A 27,760-nucleotide genomic window follows, 5' to 3' on the forward strand; every position below is an offset into this window, starting at 1 on the left:
CTTCACCTTCTTGTACCTATATATACCTGGAAATAATCTTGAGCAGCTTGCTTGCTGCACTTTTGTCACTTTGTATAATGTCACTGTTACAGTATTTTGGAATGGCCTTATTTTGGGGTATTGAAAACTTCTAATGATTTATTTAGCAAAGTAGATTTCTTTCTTATTCCTCTCATTATTATCTGTGTATCTTGGTAGAACACAACACTGGAAGATGCTTAAGAGTGATAGGAAAATTTTAGTCTCTAATAGGAAATGTAAACAGAATTTGGAAAGATATCATGTCAATTATTACCTTAGCTTTGTGTGGTACCTAACTGTAAGCACAGGTAGCATTTGGCAACATGTTGAAAGCTAAGCCACTCTCCTTTTGCTGGTAAGTGTTATGTTACGTTATAATCCTGTCTTCCCCTTCTTTTTTTATTCCTCTAGTCAAAGTTGTGCTCACCCACGCATCTAACAGGCTATCAGTGTTAAAATGAGCTCTTTAAATTAAGATTTTGCAGTTGTCAGCCACATCTGGCCTTGGATTTGTTTGCCTGCCGGGTAGTAGTGCAGTTTTAATGATCTGAGTGAAAAATGTGGCTTTGGTCTTAGTCTGAGTATCAGAGTCTGCATCATTCAGAGTGTTTTATATAGTATCCTGAGTTCCTTAATTGTATGTCACATCACAGCATTGCCAAGAGGATGCACTGTTTAAACTTTCCTTGTTCACAATCTCCATTAATTTTTCTCCCACACCTAATTGTTAGCATGGACTGGTCAGGAACAGATTATGATCTCCCCTAAGACCCATAAGGCTTGTTTGCAAGGGAAAATGTACCAGCTGGTGGCAAGGGATTGTGTCATTAAATGCAGCTGAACAGCTGGAGAAAACAAACTGCAGTCATAAGGGTTTGATTGCTGCTGCTATCTTGGTGTTGTTTGTGGACTATATAAGGAATTTCAGAAGTCTTTCGTAAAACTCTTCTAAATGATAATCTACCTTAAAATTGAATGTTTTAATTATATAAAAGACAGTAAAAGATTCTAATGGACTAAATAGCTTTCTTCAAACTTTTGTCCTTTGTAATGTGAAGTTTACATGTTTGCAAATTTGTTATTCAATAAGCGGTGTCTGAAGTGCAGCCTATTATTAAAAATGTGTAAGAATCACAAAATGATTACAGTTTTGTAGCTGGTTTTCTACCTGAGTTGGTTCTGAGCTGTTTTGGTACACCTACTTACCTCTCTCCCCTATGCTCTGTGAAATTTGAGATTGCCTGAGAGTAGCCAAGATTTTTGGTGACTTTTCGTAACAGTGGGAAACAAGTATGATAAGATACCAAAAATGGTTCAAAACACAACCCATGTCACTGCAAGTACAAGTACTTCTGCAAATAAGTATTGTCTCAAAAATTAACATTTCATATTCAAACAATTTAATGAGAAAGTGAGGATTTAAAATATCAGGTTTTTATATTAGGAAATGCCTAGTGTAGTATCATACATACCATAGTATCGCTGAATGGCCTGGGTTGAAAAGGACCTTAAAGATCACCTAGTTTCAACCCCCCTTCTGTGGGCAGGGTTGCAACCCCTAGAGCAGGCTGCCCAGGGCCCCATCCAGCCTGGCCTTGAATGCCTCCAGGGATGGGGCATCCACAGCTTCTCTGGGCAGCCTGTTCCAGTGCCTCACCACCTTCTGAGTGAAAAACTTCTGCCTAATATCCAACCTAAATCTCCCCTCTCTTAGTTTAAAACCATTCCCCCTCGTCCTGTCACTATCAACCCCTATAGATGGGCTTGAATGTTTGTATTTTTAAATGTTTGTATTTGTAAAGAATGCTTGTATTTTTAAGGAACAAATAGCTTTTGTACTTTGTGTGTGGGTATTCTCTGTGGTAGTTTTCAGGAAATACAGTAATTTTCCATGTTTTCTCTTTTTGTAAAATTTTTAGAAACTATCAGTTGTTAATGCCAAGTGCATGCCCATCCTATCTCCCAAACTTAGCAGGCCCTGTGCTGCTGAAAACTGTACAATTGGATTCAGTTTTGAATCAATTTCTAGAAGGTGAATTAGGTATTCTGGTTGAAATTTGAGAAATTACGTGACTCTACTTTGAGTTCTTTAAACCTTTCAGTTTGAATTGCATTCGTATTGAGTCCACTTCTTATTGCTTTTATAGCTTGAACAGAGTTTACTCAATATTGCAGTAAAGGCAAAGCTATAAATGTAGTTATTCTCAGCATATGACATCTGTGGATTTCATTGCTGGCCAACCTTCTTATGTTACTATCTTGTTTACAGACTTACTGCTCACTCTACAGGAGGCTTCATTTTTTGTCAGTTTGCATGACAAATACCGTTAATTGGTGTAATAATTGTTTACTACTAGGTGAGAAGTTTGCTAACAATTTCTCAGAGTGAGCTCATAGCCATAAGAGCTTTGTGTCATATTAATTTGCTGGAATCTGAAAACAAATAAGATGTATAGCAGGGAAACTTATTTTCTTATCCTCAATGGGAAAAATAATTCTATAGTTTTTGCTTCTTACTGTTTCTCAGCATGTGGAAGGTGTCCCTGCCCATGGCAGGGGGGTTGGAACTCGATGATCTTTAAGGTCCCTTCCAACCCAAATCATTCTACGATGCTGCAAAACCTGCTTGATAATTTAATAAAAAATAATAAATGCCAAAGTTAAAAAGGAAAATAAGTTACAAAGACAGCTTCATAATTTTAAAATAGATTTTGTGATGTATGTTGACATACACACATTTGGTACTGTGGATTTATTAAACAGGGATGTTTTTGCAGAGTTATTAATCTGATCTTACCATTTCTGTGCCTGTGTCTCCCCGTTGTTACTATCGCTGTTACTATTATTTGTGGAATAGAACTCTGTGGAACAGAGAAATTTTCAGTAACTGAAGCAGCAAATCAAGATTTTTACTTTGGCAGGAATATGATATATTAGGAGGAATTTGCAATATTTGAGACAACCAGAAATTTTCAGATAATCTGGATGATAATAAACAAAACAAAAAAGACTTTTGAGTCTGTTAAGATCACATTAATAAGGTGCCCCCAGCAGGTGTTAACTGGATGTAGGTCTAGGTGAAATGAGATCAAATGTTGATGTATGTGCTTCCCAAGCAGCGGGTTAGTAGCTGAGTAACTCGAACTTGCAGTTATATCTGGAGAATGATGTTGGCAGAAGGTGGTAGGTATGTGAAAACAAAACAAGAAAGTTGTATCGTAGCCCACCTGTGGAGAACAAAAGCAGAAGGAAGGAAGACCTGCAAGAGGTGCACAGTGGGGCCAACAGGTAGTTTTCACTCTTGTAAACTCAGAAGAATAATTGTGAATGATAAAAATTGTTTTTCCTGTGGTTTGTAAGCTTTAACATAATTATGTAGTGATTATGACAATGAAATCCCTCTTCAAAAATTCGCTTTAATATATTTTAAAGATAGGTAACTTTAGAACCCGTTTTTGAACTAGTTGCATGTTTTTCTGCTATATGACAATTGGAGTTGGATGACTAATGCTAGCTCATATTCATAACCTGAATTATATTGGCTTTAATCTAATGTGGATCAGTGAGAAAACAGGTGGTTGGGAAAGGCTGCTCCGGGTACAGTGCTTGTGTGTTCTTTCAGTTACTTTGACCTGTTGTTTCATGCAGAATTTGACAAATTGCTGTTGCTCAGACTTGATGCTTATATTGACAAGGAGTCATTGTTAAACTACATTTTAATATATTAAAAAGCAGTGACATTAGTAACTTAGGGCCTACACCTATTCCCTTGGAAGTGTCCTGGTAGAACTGAGTGGCACTTTTTTCCATGAGTAGTAAATTCTCTGCATAAAGGATTATCAACTCAAGTGAATAATTTTGGCCAAAAAGACTATATATAATGCTTCATTTTTGAAATGCCATAACGTTTCATTTTGGCATTTTTAATGAAACTTTGCAAATTTTTTCTTCTTAAAATGTCATTTTTGTTGAAGAAAGAGCTACGTTAGAAAAGACAATGGGAAACTTGGACAAGCATATTAAGATAAAATTCACTTCAGGATTCAAAAATAATTTTCTCTGTTGCCATGTGAAGCTTTGTTCAGATATAAGCCTGGTATTTCTATCACTGGAGAAAAAAAATTGCAGTGAATAAAATATACAACTCTTGGAGCTGCCTACGCTTGTTTGAAAGAAATGTTTGGGGTTTTCCTGTCTAAGTATTTTCCTTAGAGTTTTCAGCTAGTAATGAATTTTATTGTTTCAGTACAAGCCAGTCTGAGAAATGCTGATCCAAGTTATATGTGTATTGCAGTCTTTTTTATGGCTTTCCCCAAAATGGTGTCAGTTATGTGGCATGTTGTTTTGCCTCTCGTTCTTAGCAGATTTGCTTTCATATACTTCAACAGTGTGTACTGTTAATGAGGCAATACCTGGAAATTACAGTCTGATCAGATCCTCAGGCCTCCGGGTACCATATTTACAACATGCCAGACGGGACTTTCTCTGAATTCCCTACTGAAAATTGAAAGGAGCTGTGACCTGGGTTAAGCTTTTTCTTCCTCATTTTGTACATGGGATCTGACAATCAGAGAGGTCAACGATGTCCTCAGAACCACAGTGGCAGCTACAGTTTGAGGTTCCTTTAGTACAAGACCACAGAGATTGAGCCACTTACGGGGCACTAGCTTTCATTTATCTGGCCACTGTTCTATTGGTTTCTCTAAATTTCCATGCTATCTGATATCCTGTAGAGGTTCAGCAATTCCTTCAGTCTTTCTAAATATGTTAATTCTGGCATTTTGCAAAAAGGGAGATCTATTAACATTTGTCTTTTAAAGATTATTTTTTAAAATGGGACTCTTTTAGCCCTATGGGGTTGTTTCACACGGCACATCTTGGAATAAATAATTCTTAATTATTTCTTTACCCAGGTAAATATTAGCAAAAAAAGGCTATAGGTAGTGAAGCTGAGGTACGAGTGATTTTTCATGTTTGATCAATCTGTTTTTCCCCTCACCTGACTGCATTTGACCTGGATAATCTTTTTCAATTGCTCTTACTGTTCTCTCATCATCCTAGGAACTGTTCAAAACTCTGCAGTGTTTTCCCTTTAAGGACATTACATGCCATTTTATTTTCCGTTCCTTTTATTTAAAAAGTATGCTAAATACTGTGAGAACTTAAAATGTGAAAATAAATACTAAAATCTAAAGAAAAATCAGGTTTGCTATTGTTTTAATGGTCTCAGAATAAAGAACCAAATGCAGTTCAAATTCTGGATTGCAGTTGATACAAGCTCTGTCTAAAGTGGTCCCTGCACCAATTTTACTGGTCCTGATGATTTCTTACTTTGGACTAGATATTGTGAGAGGTGTTGGCTCTGATAGAATAGATAGAATTGAAGGTCATTAATTTTTGTCTTTTTTAACATTCTCCTCCATCCAACTCGAAGTAATTTTGGCCAGGTCAGGTTCAAAAATGGAAGGAGTATTTCTCTTTATTGAATGTTTTACAGATTTCAAACATAAAAAGACAGCTTTATATGGTCAAAATATATTTTTGAAAACTTCAAAAATGTTTCTTTTGTCAGCATTTAGAAGAGCACTCAAAAGCATGCCCTTCTCTATTCTGCTTCCTTTGCTCATGTGCTTCATGCATTTCAGCTTGGATTATTACAGAGAAAGATATTTGGGTGATATTTCACCCCTTACTTGAACTTGTGCTTCCTGTGTAAAATGATTATGGGTGAAGTGACTTGATTCTTCTGCTGTTCTCTCTCTTCCTTGGCTATGGCGACTGATGGGCTTTCTCATCTTTGTTTTGCTGAGCAGAAGGTCTTGTTACAGTATAAATCATTATTTTATAGTTGCATTGCTATTTATAGGTTTAATCTGCAATTTACCATCTAATTTTGTTTTTTCCCCTTTCCCCCTTTGATGATGTAACTGGACCTTGCAGGTATTTAGTCCCTGTGTTGAATAAACTGAGGATGTAATCTCCGGTACTTAAGTGAAGGGTAATATTTATAGCACACGTGTTTGCACTCTTTATCTGCACTAGGGACACTGCAGGAAACTAAAGTTGTGGAGCAAAGGCATGACTGTCAGAATATACAGCCGTCTGTGGATAAATTGGCTTTAAAAAAGTGGCCTAAAGTAAGATTGACAAAGTGCCCGACAAAGTGCCTGGATCAAGTCTGAAATACAGAAAATACACAGCAGTTTAGTACCACATCATGTGGTTCTCATCTTTAAGATTTCCTGGGCTTCCCTGGGATTGCTGGCAGGGTGTTCCTTGCTGGAGTGCCACAGGCACTGGGGCTCTGCCCTCTGGACCTCTCTGTTCTCTCTCTCTGCTGGACTGCTGGAGTGTCTGCCTGTGTTGGCAGCAGTTTGTCTTTGCAGAGAGACAGAACAGTGTTAAGTGTTGCTATTGATTTAATAAAAGATTTCGGATTCCAGATGAAAGATAAAGGATTCACAGATAAGGCAATAGTACTGTTAGAATAAAGCATACCTATTTGTAAAAGTTATGCCGAACTTAGATAAAACTCTTTTGAACTCTCTTAGTTAAAAACAGTAGATTAAAAAAAAAAAAATCAGCAACAGTTACCTACTAAGATAGTTCTTGGTTTTCTAGAAACAAATCATTGAGATTTCCTTTCCAACAATACTTCTGAAGCACAGATAAAATGGCTTCCTGTCCCAGGGTTTCCTGTATCCATGGCAACCTGACTTTAACCACTTCTTTCTTAGTTTCCTGAACAAACAGTTGCAAATCCTGGGGCAAAATGTGAGCACTCCAGTATGCGCCAATACTGCCTTTACAGAGGTTTCACAGATGAGTATAGTCGGTCAGCTTGTTACTTAGTCCAATGAACTGCAGAACGACAAAATAACAGAAATAGTGAACAGCAGATTTGGGGTAAGGAATTGTTTTTATTTAATTTGAATGTAGCTCAGCTTTATGAAAGTAAAATTCAAATTATAAACGAGCTGCCAGAAACTTGCTTCCAATTGGGATTTCTACTTGAATGCTATTGAAATATTTCCTAGTCATTCTTAACTGTAAAAAAAATAGTTAAACAATATTTTGAATTTACTAGAAAATGTTATTTTGGCAGCTTAATTGCTTTTATGCTGCAACCAATTAAATATTTTCTGGCTAAGTTGGCAGTGCATTTGTTTTGTTGTTGTTTACTTCGAAAATTTTTTTCAGTGTATCTCAAACTTTTACTTAGCAAGTTTTATTTTTAAACTGCTTATTTGGCATCAAAGCAGAATACATAAAATACATTTCAAGATTGAAAGCAATGCTTATATTTTAGAGACTGTACACATAGAAACTTTAAACATTCGAATTAATAATATTTATAAATTTCTTTTTATCTCTAATAGTGAAGTCAGACATGAGTGAGAAGGCCAAGGACAGGGATATGTGTGGTCTCCAAAGTTCTCCACCCTGCCTGGGATCATTGCTCTATATTCTTAATTGTTTTCTTTTGCTGCTGCTCCAGAAGGAGGCTCTTGGCTGTCCAGCTGCTTGCCAGCTCTGCACAGGGAGACAAGTTAGCTGTCGTAATTTAGGTCTTTCGAGCATCCCACAGAACTTTCCAAAAACGACAATTCTTGTGTACCTCAGTGGGAATAATATATCGCATGTCACTCCAAATGAACTAAGAGGCCTTCAGAAGCTTGCTGCACTCTACATGGATAACTCCAGTATTTCGTATGTACACCCAAAAGCTTTTGTGGAACTCTCCAAACTGTGCTACTTGCATCTAAATAACAATAATATTAAACGACTGGACCCAGGAATCTTTGAAGGTCTTTTCAGTCTTCATTGTTTATACCTTCAGAATAATCATATAGCTTTTGTTCCCAGAGGATTATTTAGTGATCTCCTTTCTGTTAGATATTTAACACTTCAAAGAAATCATCTCCGTGTCCTTGGAAGTGGGACTTTCTTGGGAATGCTAAGTCTCCAAACACTTAACCTAGCCAATAATAAGATTTCACGGATATCAGATTCAGCATTTTATCATCTTGAAAACCTTGCATATTTGTTTCTTGAAGGTAACAACTTAACAATTGTGCCATCAAATGCTATTGGAAGGCTCAAAAATCTTGAAAGACTTTCTTTGTCTCACAATCCCATTGGATCAATACATGCTTTTGCATTTAAAGGACTTAACAAGCTTAGATATCTGTCTTTAAAAAACGTAAAGCTAAAATGTATTGCTGTAAATGGATTTTTTGGATTAAACAACCTTAGCCAGTTAATCTTAAGTTATAATGACATAGAAAATATAAATTCCAGCACTTTTACTTTATTGAACAATTTAATGTATCTGCAGCTAGACAGAAATAAAATAACCAGTATTGGTGATGATACCTTTGAAAAAATGGGACAGTCACTTAAAATACTCAGTTTAGCATTTAATAATATTACAGAGTTACAACCTGAAGTGCTCAAGCCCTTAGTGTCTTTAACTCATCTGCAGTTAAATTATAATCCTTGGAATTGCAGCTGCAAAATGCTTGGCTTACTTAATTGGTTAGTATCATCTCCTATTTCTGTAAAAATTCATTGTCAGAATCCCATGAGTGTGCGTGGTAGACCTTTGCATTACATTAAGTGGACTCGGTTTGCAGACTGCAGTGGCCCTACTGCCAGCCCCGAAACAACCTGGAGTCTAGGATCCGTAGGTGTCCATCACAGCACTACCACTTTGCAGGTGGCATGGCATAGTGGAAACAGGCACAACACATTTGAACAGTTCGAACGGTTTGTCAATCCAGAAACTAAGTATGTTGCTTTCTGGGAAGGAACTGCAGCTATGTCTGCTAACCTGTTGCCCTATGAAGAAAATGCTGCTGAAATTCCATCACAGGCAACTACAGAATTATCAACATTACCAGTGCAAATACCAGCACGGATTATACCTGTTACCAGAACTGTAGAAGAAGAAGGGTTATTTACAACTGATGCTGCTCCTGTATCATTAGAAAAATCCCTGCTTTGTACACAAGAGGTTGAAAAGCTGAATCAGGCTTTTGACATTTTACTTGCCTTTTTCATTCTGGCTTGTGCTGTGATCCTGTTCTTAACCTGTAAAATTATTCAGTTTAGGCAGAAACTAAAGGTGCTGGAAAACTCAGGGGAAAAGAGAATAGAATATTATGGTTTTTATCAGCCTGGCAGATACAACATAACTGAGCCAGTGCAGTCTTTAACTCAGAATTCAGTGGGACGTTCAGAACTGGACCAAATTAGGCTTCTTAAGCGAACAGCATCTGAAGGTCAGGCACAGGTCATATTGTTTGAACATTCGTCATTGTAATTTATCTCATTTTATTTGATGGCAAGTTTACTGTGATCTGAAATGTCAAGAAATCAAGAACTCAATTTTCTAAAAATACCTTAATTGACTAAAATGAACTGGTTGATAGGATTGTGGAAAATGGTATAATTTTGGTTCTGCATCATCATTTGCTTCCTGAATGTTTTAAGGTTTATTGATTTATTTTTTTTTTTGTTAGATGTAAATCCAACATGGATAGGTATGTTATCTTCCATCCTTATTGTAGGAGTCTTTCACCTGTAACTCAAGTATACTTACGTGCAGTATGAAGTACACATTTATTTTTATTTTGCAGTACTTAATGGTATAAGTCCCTGTAGAAATTCCATTGCTAACTTGAAGCTTGAAGCAAGCAAAACATCAGTTTTTAGCAGGATCATGAAGCTAAGAAGTCTGGGGGAATGAGAAAAAAGCAATGCTTCATTCATTTGTTGTAATGCAGTTTCTGGTCTGCCTCTGTTAGTCATCACAGTGGAAAAAAAACTCTCAAGGAAAATAAAAATTTAAAACAATAGAATTTTTTTTCATAACTGTGACATTTTAATATACAAAGTTGTGTATTCAGTCTTTATAATGAATATATTAAAATTAATCTTCTGTTAGTGTGTTATCTTTATCATTTTATGATAATACTTGAAACTGGAGTTAATAGGGAAATTTCTGCTGGATTGAAACATTCACCAAGTTTATTATATCTAAGGTAATAAAGCTGGTTAATTGTTGACAGTAGAAAATATTTTGTCATCTATATAGTAATAGTTTGAGGAAGTTTTTGGCTAGATAAGAGGTATAAACTGAAGAAATATACTACACTTTACATAAATAATGTTCTTTTTTCTTCATTGTTACTCCTGTGATTCAAACTTTGTTCAGGAAGAAGTCATAAAACTATGTTTCAAATAGTCGAATCTTGTAAAATTTCCAGATAGCTGAATGGGACTTACTTCTGTAGATACTGTATGTTTTCCAGTGGCCTGTGCCCTAGAGACTTCAGCCACTTGGTTTATAAGCAACACAGTTCACAGTACATCATTCTGCTCAAGGAAAAATAGAGATCAATGTTTTGATAGTCTCTTCTCCATGGGGTTAATTAAGTTGTGTAGAAGTACTTTACTGTTCCAGGATCCAGCCTGAAAAGCAGGGTGTTTACCAGATGAACTAGAACTGCCCTCAACATTCTTGTTCTAGCCCGCTGCTTTCTGCTGGTGTAACTCGTGTGAGTGGCTATGTTGAGCTCCTCTCTGTCATCCTGCTTGTCCATCTCTGGCTCATTTCCAGGAAGGACATATACTATCTGCTACTAGTACGTACATGGACCTTGACTGCACTGTGTGGGTGTGAATGTGCAAGTGTGCCTCTGTTGTTGCTTGTTATGTGTCTCTATTGAATGTAATGAAATATCAATTTACTATATCATAGTACTTACTGTATAATAAATCAAATACTTTTATACTACATTTAATTCATCTACTTGGAGAAGAACTTAAACTATTTTGGATTGTTTGAGTAGAAGCAATTTTTTTATAATTTTCTTCTTGTAGATCAGTTGTTACATGTAATGGGTAAATGTATTCAAGGAGGGAAAGCACTGACGCTAATTCATGCTTCATTTTTTTTTTTTTGAGGTAGATAATCCCTTACTGTCTCTTCCTCTTTAACCCATTTTTGTTGTTTTCTGCATGTCCTACATAATTCCCCATGAAAAGTGTTAGATTTGTTTTCATTTAATAACAGCTGCACAATTGGTGCACAATCAGTGGTTACAAAGTAGTAGGTTCTGCAGATTTGTGTGGTATATTTCTAAATTTTCCATTTTGTGGAAAAACTAAAAAAAATGTTTTCCTATGCAAAACTTTTTTTCCATTTCTCATAAGCTGAGGACGATTCATAGCAGACATGAGGACCATTTTATTTAAGTACCCCTAAAAATTTATCATTATATCTTTTATTAAGCTGATAATAAGGCTTTATTTACAGTGGTTATCTATGTAATTGAAGTCCAAATTCAGATTTTTTGCATAAAACCTCAGGATAATAAAAATATTGTATAGATAGTTGAGTGTATTAAAAACAGTAGACAGAATGAGAAAAAAACCAATATTACTTTTTTCAGAACAGATGTGATCTGTTTTTTCTTTTGTAAATCTTTTGTTCTTCTACCTGACAAATTATGCAAATTTTGAATTAAAAGATTTGAGATTGTTCAAATACAAGCTGCCATAAATGTTTGCTACATTTTGTTTTCATTATATTATATATTTTCATTATAGGCAAGGTGGATTTTATTTGCAGACAGCATAAAATATCTTTTCTGTAATAAAAAATAATATATGTTAATTGCATCTTTTAAACTGGGTGCTGGAATGTTTTAGAGCCTAACAAGTTCAGAGAAGTTCCTCTCTTATTCTGGGTCTGTCTTTTGATAATTGTTGCTGCATACCAAAGGAGATTTTGTCCTAATAACTTAGGGAAATTGTGTGGTTCTAAAACCAGTTATAACTTGATGCTGTTGTTTGTTCCATTGCTGATCTGGATTGTATGCAATTCAAGGGGGGGAACTGCTTAAACAATGCCTTCTTCCCAAGTTAAGATTTTAGTATGGACAGTATTAACCATTTTGAAAGTTCATCTAAATACAGTGTCCCTGTTTTTTTTTCTGAATCTACTCATATGACTTTCTGATGTATTTCTCTAAACAGGCAGGCTAATTTTAGTCTCTTCAAAAAGGTATTAGGTTGATTTGCATGGCTCACTGTCTTCTGTGAAAATAAGGTCTAATGCGTTTGTATTGCCATTGAACTCTGAGGTTTCTTTTTTTCAAAGCACAATGAGCCTATCCTGTCTTTATTTTTCACCAGCATGTGTCTTGTATTCTAAAAATAGTTGCATTGTTTAGTGATTCCACACTTGGTAAACATTTCAGTGAGTCTTTGGTAGGAAGAACCTTCATGTCCCATTTAAAGGGAAAAAGAAGAAGGGGGAGAAAGAAAAGGTGTGATCTTTTCTGCAAGCTGCAGGCAACCATTACCCCATTTTGAAAGGTCTTCTACATTCTTTTGTTTGCTTTCCTCAAACAAAAATAAAAATTACTATGAATTTTCTATCTTTTGCTGTAGAATGAATTAAAATACCATTCCTCATTTATACTATAAGGCAAAAGTATCCTGTCCAAGTAGGGAAATTAGTGATTTCTCTACATGGTTTGGAGATAACTGTCAAGAACAATATGTTCAGTCTTCAAACACTCTCCTCAATTACTGCAGGAAATATCACAAATCCTTGGAAACACAAGTTACTGAAATGGGCCTCCCTGCGTGTTCCTCCTATCAATCTGCAAGTTTGGAAAAAACCCATAAAGTTAATGAGCACTATGCTTACAGTATTTGTTTACATTTTGTTTAATTAACCTTGCAGAACAGGTTGACCATAGTTAGCCCTGCAGCTGATGAAAAGGCAATGCCTTTATTGGGTCAAGCACCTTTCTTTTCCCTCCCAATGTCAAATTTCTGTGGCAGTTAGGGATCCTTCATGCAGCTTGTCAGGAAGAAATATAACTACCAGTTAATGGATAGCAACCTGTATTATTGATTAAGTACTGCATACGTACAGGGCGTAGTGTACTTCTCCAGAGTGCAAAGCGTTCACAGTTGTTCTCGGTTGAATGCCCCTTGTCCTCTTTTGACATGAATCTGAGGACAGCTGTTTCCTTTCTCGTGTCGGAAAATTTTAACCATATTAATGGCATTTTCCTGGAGATGTTTTTCAAAAAAACGTATGAGGCAGGAGAGCTTTAATGGGGGTATGCTAGGTAGGAATCTCTGACTCGAGTGAGGAAATCTCTCTCTCCGAGGTCTTGTTCTGCAGGCTGCTAAGGAGGCAACCCTCACTTTCTCAACTGTGCTGTGTGGTCGGTAGGCTGTTTGCAGAACCCCACAGAGATTCAGTCTCACAACATGTAATACTTCGCTGTTCTGAATGAGATGGGGAAGCTTTTTGACAAGGGAGAAAGTATCTTTTAAAATGCATGCTTGACAGTGATAATAAGAGCAAACCAGGCAATGAAAATTGTGTTTCAAGTTTCATTATACAAAATACAGTTCAGATCCTGGCATTCGACAGTAGCTGAATAAAAAAAGTGACAAAAATAACCATTTGGAAACAAAATTATCATAAGTTGAATCATAATCTTAACAAAACAAATTTGAAATAAATACTTTATATGCTTAGTATTCTAACTTAATATGCTTTTTTCCAAAGCATCTATTGCTATATAAAGTGTGTTTGTCATATATGTAAAATTTTGTTGTACGTCTGACAAGAAATTTTTCAAATGCAATAACTAATGTACAAGGAGCTACAATTTATCCAGTTTTTTAGTTTTCATCCCAAATAAGAAGAGGGAATGAAACAATATTAAGAAATATATTTGTCTACATTAAAACATGGTATTAAACTACAATACTTGAACCTTTTGTGTACCTTTAAACAAAATAGAATATAGAATGTTTGTTTCTGCCTACTAGACAGCAACAGCATCTTTTGGGGAAAATTAAGCCTGAAATTCCAAACAGGGAGTAATAAAATTCTTCAGTCAATGGCAGTTCCAGGAAGAGAGCTGTAGTTTACTATCGCCAGTTAGGCCATTTCTGTTTCTTTGCTGCTTGTAGCTGGAACTTTTGCCGTCTTCCCAAGATGATAATCTTTTCACTTGCAGTATGTATTCACCCTTTTGTAGTTCAGAGAGTAGGATTCCATGTGCTGAAGTCTCACGATAACACATCTTGGCCATTAGATGCACAGTAGCAGGAAGTTCAGCAGAGCTGCTTTCCGTTCACGAGGAGCTGGTGGCACCTACTTTATCCATCATGGGGAGATCATGTTTCTATGGCCTTACTGTACAGGCACATCAATTCTCAAGGCAGGGGCAAGTGTCTAAGCGTGTTTAAAGTTATTTTGAACATTGTAGGGTATCCAGTCTGGCCTTCAGCTTGTGGTGGGGAAAGGTGCTTATCTCTTCTGTCATACCTGGCAGCCCTTTGCAGTTGTCTTAAATAACCTAGTGTTTCAAATGGCAGGAGCTTCCTGTATTAAAGCACAGAAATCCTACCCCACCTTTCTCTCCATAGTCGGGGAAGTGGCATTCATGCAGAACTGGGTGCAAATATTTTTCTGTCTCTTGGGGGGGGGTCATTCAGCTGCCTAGGAGGGTGAGGAAATACTCATAAGGCTGGACAGAGGAAGACAATAGGGGAGTGTACCATCTTTACAAGTTGCCCTTTGCCCTAGGGTTTGTGTGTAGATTTTGCATTAAATAGTGCTGGGAGAATATGTGTCAGTGTGTTAGGAATAGAAGCCGGTACTCTGACCTCCCTGCTAGCAGGAGCATGCTCTCCCGTCTCAGGTCTCGAGTCTGTGCTAATGTATCTTTTATTTTATTCCATTTGCAATTATTTCTAGGTCTTCAGCAGTGGCACGTGAAGTTTTTTATTCTATTTAAGAATAATGTTTCTTGTGTATTTTTGAAGCCTTTGTGTAGTTAAAATATTGAATTGGCTGCTTGATAGCGTGCTCCGCTAAGCAGTAAGCAGTGAAAATAGTGCTTAGTAGATGAGTTCTATAGCTACTGAGCAAATTTCCTGTTTAGTTCCTTTAGCTAAGTCGCTTTCCTGTTCTCTTCCAATGTTCTCCAAGATAAATTTTGCTCTTTTCCAGTGTTATCCAAGATAAATTTTGCGGTATCATCAACATTTCAGTGGAAGGGCTGCATGATGTTATGACTGAAGATTCTGAAACAGGAACATACAAAGAGTAAGTGGAAAATCTAATTAATTTTTGTGAGTTTAACAGAAGTAGTACTGTTTTATATGTAGTGTTTTGATTGGAAAAATCTGTAGGCAGTTAAGGCATGCTTGCAAGAGTTCTGTTTGCACAAGAGTGGATGTTTTAGTAAGATAGGAAATTTTTGGTCTTAAGAAAAAATAATTGTAATGGGGGGAGGGAGGCCTTAAAATGACAGTCAGTGTAACTTTATATTGTTCATTAAGTTATATGTTAAATGATGTCTTAAAATGTTCATATGCTTTGATTTGCTTTTGCTCACTTGACTATTATATCTAAAATTACAATCCAACAAGCTTGTATCTTGATAGGGTGACAGCTCAGAGTTTCTTTGAGTGTGACATCTGGAGTTTAACCAAGATCTTTTCCTAAATGCCTCAACCCTATCGGGTGGACCTAGTGTACAATACTTCACAGCCTGGAGAACTTGAAAACCTATCCCACAAGGATGGTTCTCCCCCTTCAGTTGTTCTGCTTAACGTACCTGCTGCTAGAGGGCATACCTCAAAAGTCAGTTTCCAGAGCCTGGAGCAAGAGTTCGTTTGTGGCAGGAGGGTGATATCAGGGGTGCTCAGAGTGCACTACCACCCAGTACCACACTCATTCATCTCCTGCTGGTTACTGGTGGTATTCTATCAAAGCTGAAAAAGTAAAAAAACACTGAATCATAAGGATTTTTTAGGACAGAGGTCTTAATGTTGCTTTTTCTCTGTAATGATTACATAGTTGTAGAATGATGGAGAGTTGTAAAACATTACAAATAGGTGCTCTGCAAGATGTCCCTACAGGCACAGTATTCTAATAACAGTATTTACAGGATGCTAAGAATCAAACTTTTTCTAACTTTTAAATCATTTACCTGGTGATGGAACAGACTGTATCTGAAATAATTAATTAGTTGCTTACGGGGATGTTTGCTGGCACTGAAGCCAGCTGGCACAGAACAGCCTGCATGCAATCTATTAAGTTTTCCTCCACTTAAAACAGGTGGTATGCACACAAGTATGCGCTGAGAATGGTCCACACACATGCTGAGCCTGAACCATGCCCGAGAGTTATTTGCAAAAGTACATTTTTTTCTCTTTTCCTCCCTAACTCTCAGTATAAAAGATGTAATTCCAAAAGTCTGGGAATGTGCTTTGACACTGTGTTTTACTTATTATTGGAGAAAACATTACAGATTCCCTTCTATTTCTAAACATGTTGCTTTACCAGCACTTGTTGAAAAGAGTTCTCACAGAGAAGTAAATAAAACTTTTCCTAGTTCATTTTATATTTTAAGCTTGAAGCCTTGTACAACTTGTCACTGTACTTTTCCAAGCTCTGGACATTGTTTTTGCTTTATAAAATGTAGGCACACTGAACCAAGGACATATTTCTGTTGACAGATACTGAATGGGCTGTTTGAAATATTCTGACACTTCTGTTATAGATTTTGACATCGTCTGAAAGTAAAAAAAAAAGTGAGACCACTCATCTGGAGTCATATGCACTATTCTGGCTCTTCAGGTTGAAGACAAATGATTTAAGCCTGAACTGGTTCAGAAAAAAAATTATGTATGCCACTGATTACCGTAATATCTAATTACTGTAGTGCAGAGACTTAAACAATGTGCATCTTTAGCACAGGAAATTCAATGCTGAAGCAACATAGAACTGCAGCCACTAAAGGATGAAGAGAAGGTAAACATGCACAAGTAAAACTGTACAAATTAAATGACAGTGTTGGCTTACGTATAAGCTTACCATGAATACATTTAAACTGGAGGTTTGAAGAAACTGTTGTAGTTAGAGCAATGAGATTTTGGAAGAGCCTTTCCAAATACAAATGCAGAGATAAAGGTCTCACCAATTTTTAGATGGAATTTTGATCAGGTTATGAAAGTGATTGCGCAATGCTCTGGCTTACATTACAAAGGGATAACACCCAGACAGGTTTCCTGACATTTACGTTTTGCATTGTAGAGCTAATTACAGGAAATCTTTACCAGCCTCAGATTTTCTGGAAGGGGGAGCATTCCATTGCTCTAGTCTTGTCTCACCAATATTCATATTTTTACCAATTTTATAGTCTTCTCTTTTTTTAATGCCCTCCTCCTAGTTTTTTGAGTTACAAAAAAAAAATTTATCAAGCTCTGAAAAAGTTAATTCAGTTGTGTGTGTTTTGGCAATTGACATTTTTTTGTCACCGTTTTCTTTAATAAACTGAGTTGCAAGAAATCATGCCATTTATGAGGAGAGGAGACATGAGATTTGCTGTGTTATTTTGAAATAACTAATCCCTTAATTGGAAATGGCTTCTGTGTTAACATTTGACCCTTCTGCCATACTGCTTAGCAAGTGTTTCTTGCAGCTCTAAACACATGCTAATAGAAAACAAAGTATAAACAGAGTACGCCTGAACATTTTGACATAAAATCACAATTTTTTTCATTTTAGTAACTTTAAGACAAGTTATTCATCTCAGCTGCAGGAACATTCCCCCTGCTAGTGGAATGCAGCAATTAAAAATGCACAGTATTACAGGGCTGAAAATGAGCAAAAATATGCATCTGTCTTGGTGCTTTGTAATATGTGGATAATGTGTCCTTCCTGACATAAAACATACATAGTGCACCGGTGGCAGGTTGTTGTCACCTGAGTGATTTTTAAGTCCTTTTAGTTTTTGAAGCAGATTTTCTAGGAAAAATTTTGTAAAGTAGTGAAATATTTGTGTATTTGTTCAATGTAGAGAATGCAGGGTAAACGGAAATCACATTTGCTATAGGATAGCTTTCAGCTATGCTGTTATAAAGTCTATTCAAACTGTTTCAAGAGACAGAAAAGTCTCTGGCATTTAAACTATTTTTTTCATATTTTCTGCTTTTATACATACCATAAAAATAATAGTTAAAATATGGCTGTTCCGTGTGCATATTGGTACCTAGCAGTTGAGGGTGGAGGAAAAGACACACAGAAAAAAAAAAAAAAAGTTTAAAAGCTATGCTTTACCTACCTAGAAAAATCCCTTTAAACAGTTGACTGCAGAAGCTAACTCATTTGAGTCCACCTAAAAAAACCATTATTGTTCAGTGTCTTGCAGGTTTTAGTGTCTGGAACCAGTAGCAGTGACCATATTAGTTTTCAGGTCCTCTTGTCAGAGATCTCACAGGAAAACATGAATGCAATGAGAAACCTTTGCTGGTTTTGTGTATGTGCCATTTTGATTTTCATGTTGATAGGATCCAGAGTGCTTGTATAGCACTTCCTCGGAAAGACTGGGAAATTCTAGTTAGGAACAGCAGATTTTTCTACATGTGAGTTTTTTAAACACACATACCTTGTTTTCTGTGTGGAAGTGGGAGACTTGGTTACCCAGGATATGGTGGAGGCTGAGGTACTCAATGACTTTTTCCTTCAGTCTTCACTGGCAAATGCTCAAGCCACACTGCCAGGACAGAAAGAAGGGTGCTTGTGGTAGGCGACTCCATTTGCAGACCGGTCCCAAGCTGTAGGGAAGTGTGCTGCCTCCCTGGGGCCTGGGTCAGGGATATAACTAGAAAACTCCCAGAGCTGGTTCACCCCACTGAGTACTACCCGTTACTCATAGTTCAGGCTACGTTCGTTGTCTGTGTACACTTGTGCAAAGCTTTTGACACTGTCCCACATGGCATCCTTGTCTCTAAATTGGAGAGACATGGATTTGACAGAAGGACCACTCGCTGGATAAGGAATTGGCTAGACGGCCGCACTCAAAGAGTTGTGGTCAATGGCTCAATGTCCAAGTGGAGACCGGTGACAAGTGGTGTTCTGCAGGGTTCGGTACTGGGACCAGTGTTGTTTAACATCTTTGTCAGAGACATGGATCATGGGGTCAAGTGCACCCTCAGCAAATTTGCTGGTGACACCAAGCTGTGTGGTGTGGTGGACAGATTGGAGGGAAGAGATGCCATCCAGAGGGACCTTGACAGGCTTGAGGCGTCAGCCTGTGCAACTGTCATGAAGTTCAACAAGGCCAAGTGCAAGGTCCTTGCATGTGGGTCGAGGCAATCCCAAGCACAAATACAGGCGGGGTGGAGAATGGCTTGAGAGCCGCTCTGAGGAGAAGGACTTGGAGGTGTTGGTTGATGACATACTCAACGTGACCCGTCAATGCACATTTGCAGCCCAGAAAGCCAACTGTATCCTGGGCTGCATCAAAAGAAGTGTGTCCGGCAGGTTGAAGGAGGTGATTCTCCTCCTCTACTCCACTGTTGTGATGCCCCAACTGAAGTACTGTGTTCAGCTGTAGAGTCCTCAGCACGAGAAAGGCATGGGCCTATTGGAGCGAGTCCAGAGGAGGTCCATGAAAATGGTCAGACAACTGGAGCACCTCCCCTATGAGGATGGGCTGAGAGTTGGGGTTATTCAGCCTAGAGAAGAGAAGGCTCTGAGGAGATCTTTTATAGCAGCCTTCCTGTACTTCAAGGAGGCGTCCAGGAAAGATGGAGAGACACTCAGGGAGTGTAGTGATAGGACGAGGGTAATGGTTTTAAGCTGAAAGAGGGTAGGCTTAGATGTGATATTAGGAAGAAGTTTTTTACTGTGGGGGTGATGAGACACTGGAAGAGGTTGCCCAGGGAAGTTGTGGATGCCCCATCCCTGGAGGTGTTCAAGACCAGGCTGGATGAGGCTTTGAGCAACCTGGTCTAGTGGAAGGTGTCCCTGCCGGTGGCAGGTGGGTTGGAACTTGGTGACCTTTAAGGTCCCTTCCAACCCAAACTATTCTGTGATTCTGTGAAATGCATTTTTAAGCCAGAACTTTAGCTAAAATACAGAAGATAACTGAGACTGTTACATGGGTATAGGTGACACAGAACATGCATTCAGGCTTCTTTAGATTCGCTGTGCTCAGAAGAAAATGACTTGCTAACAGATTGCCTGACTTTCATCAAAGTCCCTCATATCTGTCCTGTGTATTTAAAAGTGCTTTAAAATATTTTTTAATGATAATGTATGTTTAAGCTATTCTTACTTTAATTCTTAGCTGCATGTTGATGTCTCATTTTGAAGAGCCCAAAGTTACAGAAGATGAAGAACCTCCCACAGAACAAGACAAAAGGAAAAAAATGGTAAGTTTTAGATTTGCTATTCAGTTATAGAACTGATTATGTGGTTCACTTGTGTCAGACTAAATTCTTTGCCTTTGAATTTGGTTCATCTGTTGTTCTTGGAAAATTCATCTCTTGAATCAAAAAAGGAAAATGCTTTGATGACAGACTTTGCAGCCACAATAGTTATGCTTCTGCTTTCGAGTCTTAGAAAATGTTGCCAAAATAAACATGATCTTGTCACAAAGTCTGGACATTATAATACTTAGACACTATAAAAAAGGTTTATTGAAAATCATAGAGCTAAAGCTTACCAAAATGTCACGGCAGGCCAAGTTTCTCATATTTAAAACAATTATTTTTGATTATATGTTTTACCTGAATAGCTATTGATCCATATGCTTGTGTAGAACCTTCTTCTAATGTGAAGAACTTGAGCATTGGCTTAAATGATAAGAGATCTGGACTCGGTACTATGCAATTGTGCTATTTTTGTCCAACATAAACTGTGAATGTTTCATAATCTAATTTACCTTTGTAAGAGTTCAGGGAGACTGGTTCCTCACACAGAAAACTACAGTATACAAATGCCATGGAATAAAATAGAGTCTGAACTGCTTGGCATTGAGTAATTGCAAAATATGGAATTGGGTGATTTGCTTTAACTGACCTACGTGTATCCAAAAGAATACTTTTGGGCAGTCCTTTAGTACTTCATTTTTTCTTGTAGGTTTGGAAAAGTGTTAGGGTGGTTTTTGATAGTTTGTTTTAATTTGTGAGTTTTTTTAAGCCACTGGATGCTTTGGGTTTGTTAGTAGATTTTTCTTTTAAATACTAATTAATAAATGGTTCCTTTTTTAAAAGAAGGAAATTACACAAAAACACTTGTGTATTCTTCTGCTGTTAGTAATGTCTTACAGAGATTTCCTAGTGTCTTGCAAACTCAGATTTAAGCAAAACGTGGAAATATTCTTTTCTGTGGTCCTTAATGTGTTAGGTGGTTCTAGAATTCAGTTACTCATAAAAGCTTGCCTAGACTCTGTTAAATATGGTTAAGTTTTCTTCTGGCTTACAGACTTAAATTCTAGGTGTTTGTTGCAGAATAATATTTATTCTTAGTGGTTTTGAATAGTCTCTTGACATAGATAAGTATGTATATATCATTATGGATAAGGATTATTTTTTCTATATAAAAAAAAATTTGGTTTGTTAATTAGATTTAAAAAACATAGTAACTTTACATCTGCAGTCCTTTCTTAATTGCCTGAGAGTTTTAGCTAGAACAGTGCTTTGTAAGTTTATGATAGTTTTATGTAATCTACATTTCCAGATAGTGCTATAATTTAGTCTCATTTATATTATATTCCTCAAATATATTGAGGAAAATGTAATTAGATGGAGAGTGATTTGTGACCCTGAATTGCACATAGTGTATAGACCTCAGGTGACGTATTTTCATGAGCCCTTATGTTTTTAAGAACTCTGGAATCATTGTTCAAAAAGGGAATTAAGCTTTTCCAACTCTTTATTTGAAACTGTGGAGAGAAAAAATGAAGTATAGTATTTTCTAGTAAAAATGTATCTTCTTTCAAACTGAATTATCCATGCTGGTACATGTTTTAGATGATCCTTGTATGTAAATATAGAAGGTTTGGGAGTTTTTCTATTTTACCCTAGCATGGGAAGAAACTAGATGAATCATGATTTTATATCTAGGAAAATAAATGACTAAATAAGCCAAATGATCAAGTTTTATGTGATAATGTGGCATACTAAAAATAATACTTCATTACTTGGGGTATAATTTCTCTTTATAATTTAGTCTACAAATTAACCACAGATCCAATGTGTGCACCACTGAAATCTGTTTAAAAGCTTTGATATTAGGAACCTTTCATATCACCTGGCTTCATTTTCTAATCACTGTTAAACTAAAGGATACATTCTCTCCTTAAATTATTTTACCAGTCTTTCCCAGAGCATCATGGTCATGAGATACTAACCATTATGCTAAATATGTGTCATTTTATGTCCAGTATTCTTTTTCCCTCTGTGGTATCGAAGTATCCATACTTAAACTGAAGAGAATCTCTTAAGTTCTGGATATCTTTTCACCAATTTAATTCAGATGTCACCAACACACTTTTTTGAGTTTTATTAGACTTTTATTACCTGTTCTTGCATTCTAATGCCATTGCATTGGCTTGTGTTATTGCTTGTATTAATTAGATCACTGGTTTAGTACAGAATATGGTATCTAATTGTTTATTGAAAACAGTGTGATTTTTGACTGTAGTGTCATCTAATGATGCTGAGGAAGGAGATCCACCTAACACATACTGGTTCAAACAACTGATAATTCTGCAGAATGCTGTTGGTACTGGCAAGTGGAGTTTGGAGGGATGGGAAACGGTTGTTCTGTAAAACCTATGCTCTGCTTTTCTGATTCAAACTCCTGTTTACAGTCAGTGAGGTGGAAGATTAGTTTTTTCAGTGCAACCCCAAGGTGAGCACCCATGTCCAGTTTCAAGATCAATTTTGTAAAGTAACTAGATTCAAAAGCTAGTCAAATCAGGTTTTCACTGAGCTGCGTAAAGCACATTTCAGTAATGTGTGTTTCGTCGCCAAACTTAGGTTTTCTATGTGTCGTTGTGTTGACTAAGAAGCTGTGAGGTTTGGTTTTTTCTTTTTACTGGAAAATAGGTCTGTTTTGCTCTTTTCAGAATTAGGAGCTTGTATTGGAAAATCTTTGTCCACACACTTAGGAACTCAGCATACATACTTACATTCAAAAATATGGTCCCTGACCCAGTGTTTGCAGACTAAGTAGCCAGTGTTAATATTGATACGGTTGTGTTCCATGACGGACTGATGTTGGATGTTCAGTGCTTAGCAAGCTGGAGACTTGGTTTTCAAGAGGATGATTTTTCCTCCAGAAAGCAAATAGAATAATCTGAAAACATCTTATGGGTCTTCTCTTAAACCTCATACTATTTTAGTTTTGTCATAGCAAAAATAGAGTGAATAAATAACAGCGCTTACTGTTCTTCCAAACTTAAAATTTTTCTTGCTTATTCAGCTAAGACTGCAGCTGATTGTCTAATATTGTCTACAAACTAGTTATACCAAGCTATTTCATTTGTATTAGTTCTGAATACAAGTTCCAAAAATGTAGAGTGAAAGGAAAGCAGATTTATTATTGTTGCAGGGAACTCTTTAATTTACTTGAAATATTTTTGACATTACTTTCTGAATGAAATCAAATTAGTGTATTAAGTCCTTAAGTCTGAAGACTGAAGTCTCGTTTGGCTTAGAGATACTAGATGCTGCTTCTAGTGGCAAGCATTACTCGTACTACAAAAATCCCTGCTGGCTTACAGTGCAGCTGTGTTGAACTGTGAGGGATGGGGTTATGTTTGTTGCAATAAACCAGGCAGAGTTTTGTACAATTTCTCACTTGTCCTGAGAGAACATATGTTGGTAAATAGGCAGCAGAAATGTTTCAGTTACTTTCCTGTCTAGTGGAAAAACTGCATATTAAGTTGACAGGCTTCACTAGGTTTTATGAAAAAGAAAATGTGGAATTATAATACTTCTAAAATCAAAGTAGTTATGAACCAAAGTTGCAGTACATACAGTAGCCTATTCCTGTAACTCTCAGCATTGTGCAAATCTGGCACCTCCATTGGGAATAAAAAATATTAACTTTGAATTCTGTAATATATTCAGTTTTGTAATTTTCTTTACTTTTGTTTTTTTCAAGATACTTACTTTTCAGTAGTATTGCAGAGATGATTCAGAGGATTATTTGGAAACCTGTCATTACTTGCATGATGCAGGTGCTAGAGGATCAGCACCTCTAAGAGATGCTAAAGAGCATCTCTATAATTACTATTATAAGAGATACTAGAGATAGCTCAGACTTCAAGATCCAGCAAGCTTTGCAAATACACAGGGATTCAAACCCTTTATTTTCAAAACAACACATCACTTTTGTTCCGAGTTTGAAAACCACCATTGGGGTGCTAGAAAAGCATTATATCTGTCCTTAAGTTGAGACTTACTAGTGAACATTGACATGTGAGAAATTAGGTTTATTTACCATTGACTTAAGTCTGGTTTTGTTTTTTGTTTTGTTTTTTTTTTTAAGGTATCAGGAGAATAAACTTCATAATGTGAAATTGCTGATTAGATTAATTTGTCTTGATACAGTAGAAGTACTTTAACTTAAACAAAGGTTTATGGTAGGGTCACATAAGTCATACAGTTATCTAAATATGTGGATTAATGGGTTTTTGGGTTAAAAGTTTGTTACAGTGCCTTTTTTTGGTAGTGCTTCCAAAGGTGACTTTGTAGTGCATGCCATTCACCTAAGCTGCTGCTGTGTCAGGGTCACAAGGTTGAGAACACTTGTCAATGTCAATTTTAATACCTGTGTTGCTGTGCAGAATTCCCTACAGGAATTCTACACATGGCTGTTTAGAGCTTTGAACTTACTGAAGCTAACTAATTAGAATTGTGTTATATACCAAATTACAATTGTTGGTTAACAAATGTGAATTGTTCAGAAACTGGTAGAACCTTTGCTTGACAAGAGAGTCTTTTTTTACCCTGTAGATTGTGCTTAATGCTGTTACAAAAGGATATCACTAACCTTGGCAAATCATTATTATAGTGTCTGTGATTTAGAAATGTAGAGTTTTAATTTGAAAAGTTTGTTTATATTCTAGAGACCAGATTACATTCTCTAAGAATTATTGCAGAATACGAAACTATTATTGCAATTACTCCCCTTTTCCAAAGAGTGTGATGTTAGGAATAGGTAATAAAATGATCCTCTCTTACCTTTGACATGTAAAATAGATGGATAGCAGAAAATGGTGAAGGATTGAGAGGAATACTGGGAATGATTAAGGGAATACTGAGGGAATGATTAAGAGATTTACAGTGAAAAAGGTGAGGTGTCCACAATAAAGAAGGAAGAACTCACAAGCACTGATGTAATAGGCTAAAAAGCAACCTGCTTTTTCACTGGATTTGTTCACAAGAAACAAAGCTAACATCTTTTTTTTTGTGGTAGCTGCAATAGTTTTGGATGTTTGTCTTATATTTATATGTCTGTTTTGATCAGTATGTCCCCCTCTTTTGGGTGTAATATTGTTTAATAAATGAATAAATAATCTTAAGGTTTAATGTGTTCCACTCCATATTAAAATGGAGTGTGTGTGTGTGTGTCATGCCAAAAGAGCAGTTGTGCAAGTTTAATATGCCTCATCTCTTTGTCAGTGGCAGTGTTGCAGGGAATTATGAGCTCAGAAGTCTATTTCAGTGGGATTTGAGGTCTAGCATTATATTTTGTTTGCTGACCTTCCAGCATAAATAGTAGTGTTGTTTGGTTTTGATACCAAGATGAACAGATCCCACGTCTGCAGTAATTTGCTGTTTATTTCAATGTGCTACTTCCTTATGATGTTGCAACCTCCAGGTGTCCCCACTTGCCTTCCACTTACATCCAGCCTGGTGAACTGAGGGATAAATGCTGCATAACTGTGTCCTTAGCCTGCCCACACCTGTCTTCTGACATTGAAATTAAGAATAGGTCCTCTGTCAATGTAGGCCCTTCATTTACCTCTTTTTGCTTTCATTAAGTAGTAGTTAGCATGTGGAAAATAGTGACAAATTCTCTGTCCCTCCCTGCCCAAAAGAAAATTGCATAATCCAGGTGGGCTGATGAGGTTATATTGGTACTACTGCTGAAGAAGTGGGTCTATTCTTTATGCGTATGGACAGTTTATTAGCTGCTGTTTGTTATATAAACTAGTTCAACTTTTTCAGTATTTTGTTTCTTTACTAGTAAAGTATAACTGACCATCGTTTGTGTCATCTGTAAAGTGCTTATCATGGTAACATCTGATGTGTGTTTTAGGAGTTATGGGAAACTCAATTCAGCAGTAATTAACAAAGCAGCTTTGAAATTGTTTTATCTTACAGGAGGGTGAATTCCTATAGCAGGCTGGGTCCATGATTTGAGACTGTTTCAAATAGTTTTAAACTGATATTTGGGTTTGATAATAACTTGATCTTTGCTTTACAGGAGTTTTTCCTCTTGTTTCTCAGTTATAAGTACAAAGAAAAGCCATTTTCTTTCTTGGGCTGAGGTTATAAAAGATACAAGTAAATCACAGAGTATATTTTAGTCCATTATTACACTTTTCTCTCTTACATGTTTTCCACAGCTGGCACTGAAGGACCCTGTACACACTGTGTCATTGCAGCAGTTCATCTATGAGAAGCTAAAGGCACAGCAGGAAAGAGAACAAGGTTTTCAGGCACTTATGGAAACCGTCGATACAGAAATAGTTGCACAGCTACAAGAATTTTTACAAGGCTTCTAAATAAGCAGCAACAAGATTTTTTTCTGTCCAATTTCCCTTTCAAAAATAAAAAAGAACTGTAGCCTTCTATCTTGTATGGAAGAGATTGTGGAAAGCTGAAAATAACTTGTGTTAAAAAATAAAAAATAAGTTTCTGTTGTTGCTATTAAACTAACTTTGATAACGCTCTGTTATTTTTTAATAATGTACTTGGGGTTTTATCATCAAAGTAACACTTCCATGATTCCTGACATGGTATATCCTGTCCTAGGTAGTACTGTTTTTTTTGTAGCATTGCTGGCTTTTTGCTTCACAAAGCTATGTCGGAAACTGAGAGGTCTGAAGGAACTTAGTAATGTGTATTTAATGAGAAATGTCTGTTAATCCAGCAGTATAATTGAATATCAGGAGCTGCTTGTCTTGATATTGTATACCTATAAGTTTCTCCCCTTACTATTACCATGTCTTGACTGTACATTCAACCATACAAGCAGAAAGCATTAGGAAGGCAGTAAGATTGTGAGCAGAAGTATTCCTTCATGAGAAAAAGACAATTCCTGTTTGAATTGTCTTGGAGAAAAAGATACTTAGATTGTAATGCTTAAATTGTATTTGAAGAGGTGTTAGAGAATGTCAATGTATATATCTGAAGATGTGGGTTTTCATTTTTATCACCAATTTCTTTGTTTCTATTATGAAAAGTTTCTTGCTTTCTTGAGTTCTTTCTATCTCTTAGCTGTCATAATACAGAGAAGCCAGAGGTAGATGAGCAATTCCTATTAATTCTTGGCTGTATCTACACTGCTTAAAATTGCTGTAATTCAGTACCGCAATCCTTTGCTTTTTTTCATCAAATGTATATCATCAGGATACTTCATAATTGTTACTGGAAACTTTGAGCCCAGATGGTCACAATTCAATTTTTTGCAAATGTGAGGCTCATTTTGTTTTAATTATTTGTTACCTGGACAGCTGCAGGAATGATAGGGTAAACTGCTCTTTTCTATGTGCCTTTGCCTTTTGTACCTTGCAGACAGGAGGGGGGAGAGAAGGCTCTTTCATTTTGAGATTTTCCTTTTAAGTTCTGATCTTCCACCCTCAAATTTGAACTG

At 36.6% G+C, this 27,760-nt stretch overlaps 2 protein-coding genes across 2 annotated transcripts in view; both read left to right on the plus strand.

Annotated features, from left to right (window-relative positions):
* The window catches only part of LOC104463043 (importin-11-like), a gene marked incomplete at its 5' end in the record, with an annotated part of 43,559 nt that extends 16,890 nt beyond the window's left edge, over positions 1-26,669 (plus strand). Inside the window, 3 exons of the mRNA XM_010075216.1 lie at positions 15,080-15,175; positions 20,211-20,295; positions 26,511-26,669. Coding sequence (XP_010073518.1) covers positions 15,080-15,175; positions 20,211-20,295; positions 26,511-26,669 — 340 coding nt within the window. The remainder of the gene's footprint in view (positions 1-15,079; positions 15,176-20,210; positions 20,296-26,510) is intronic.
* LRRC70 (leucine rich repeat containing 70) lies at positions 7,412-9,346 on the plus strand. Its single transcript, XM_010075215.1, has one exon. The coding sequence runs from the start codon at positions 7,412-7,414 to the stop codon at positions 9,344-9,346; it is 1,935 nt and encodes a 644-aa protein (XP_010073517.1).
* Positions 26,670-27,760: the final 1,091 nt, after the last annotated feature.

Source organism: Pterocles gutturalis, unplaced genomic scaffold (assembly GCF_000699245.1).
Source record: "Pterocles gutturalis isolate BGI_N339 unplaced genomic scaffold, ASM69924v1 scaffold12957, whole genome shotgun sequence".
Lineage (NCBI taxonomy): Eukaryota > Metazoa > Chordata > Aves > Pterocliformes > Pteroclidae > Pterocles > Pterocles gutturalis.

Bases quoted from the DNA above. Each gene is read 5' to 3' on its own strand.
- LRRC70 (XM_010075215.1), top strand. From the start codon at position 7,412: ATGAGTGAGAAGGCCAAGGACAGGGATATGTGTGGTCTCCAAAGTTCT.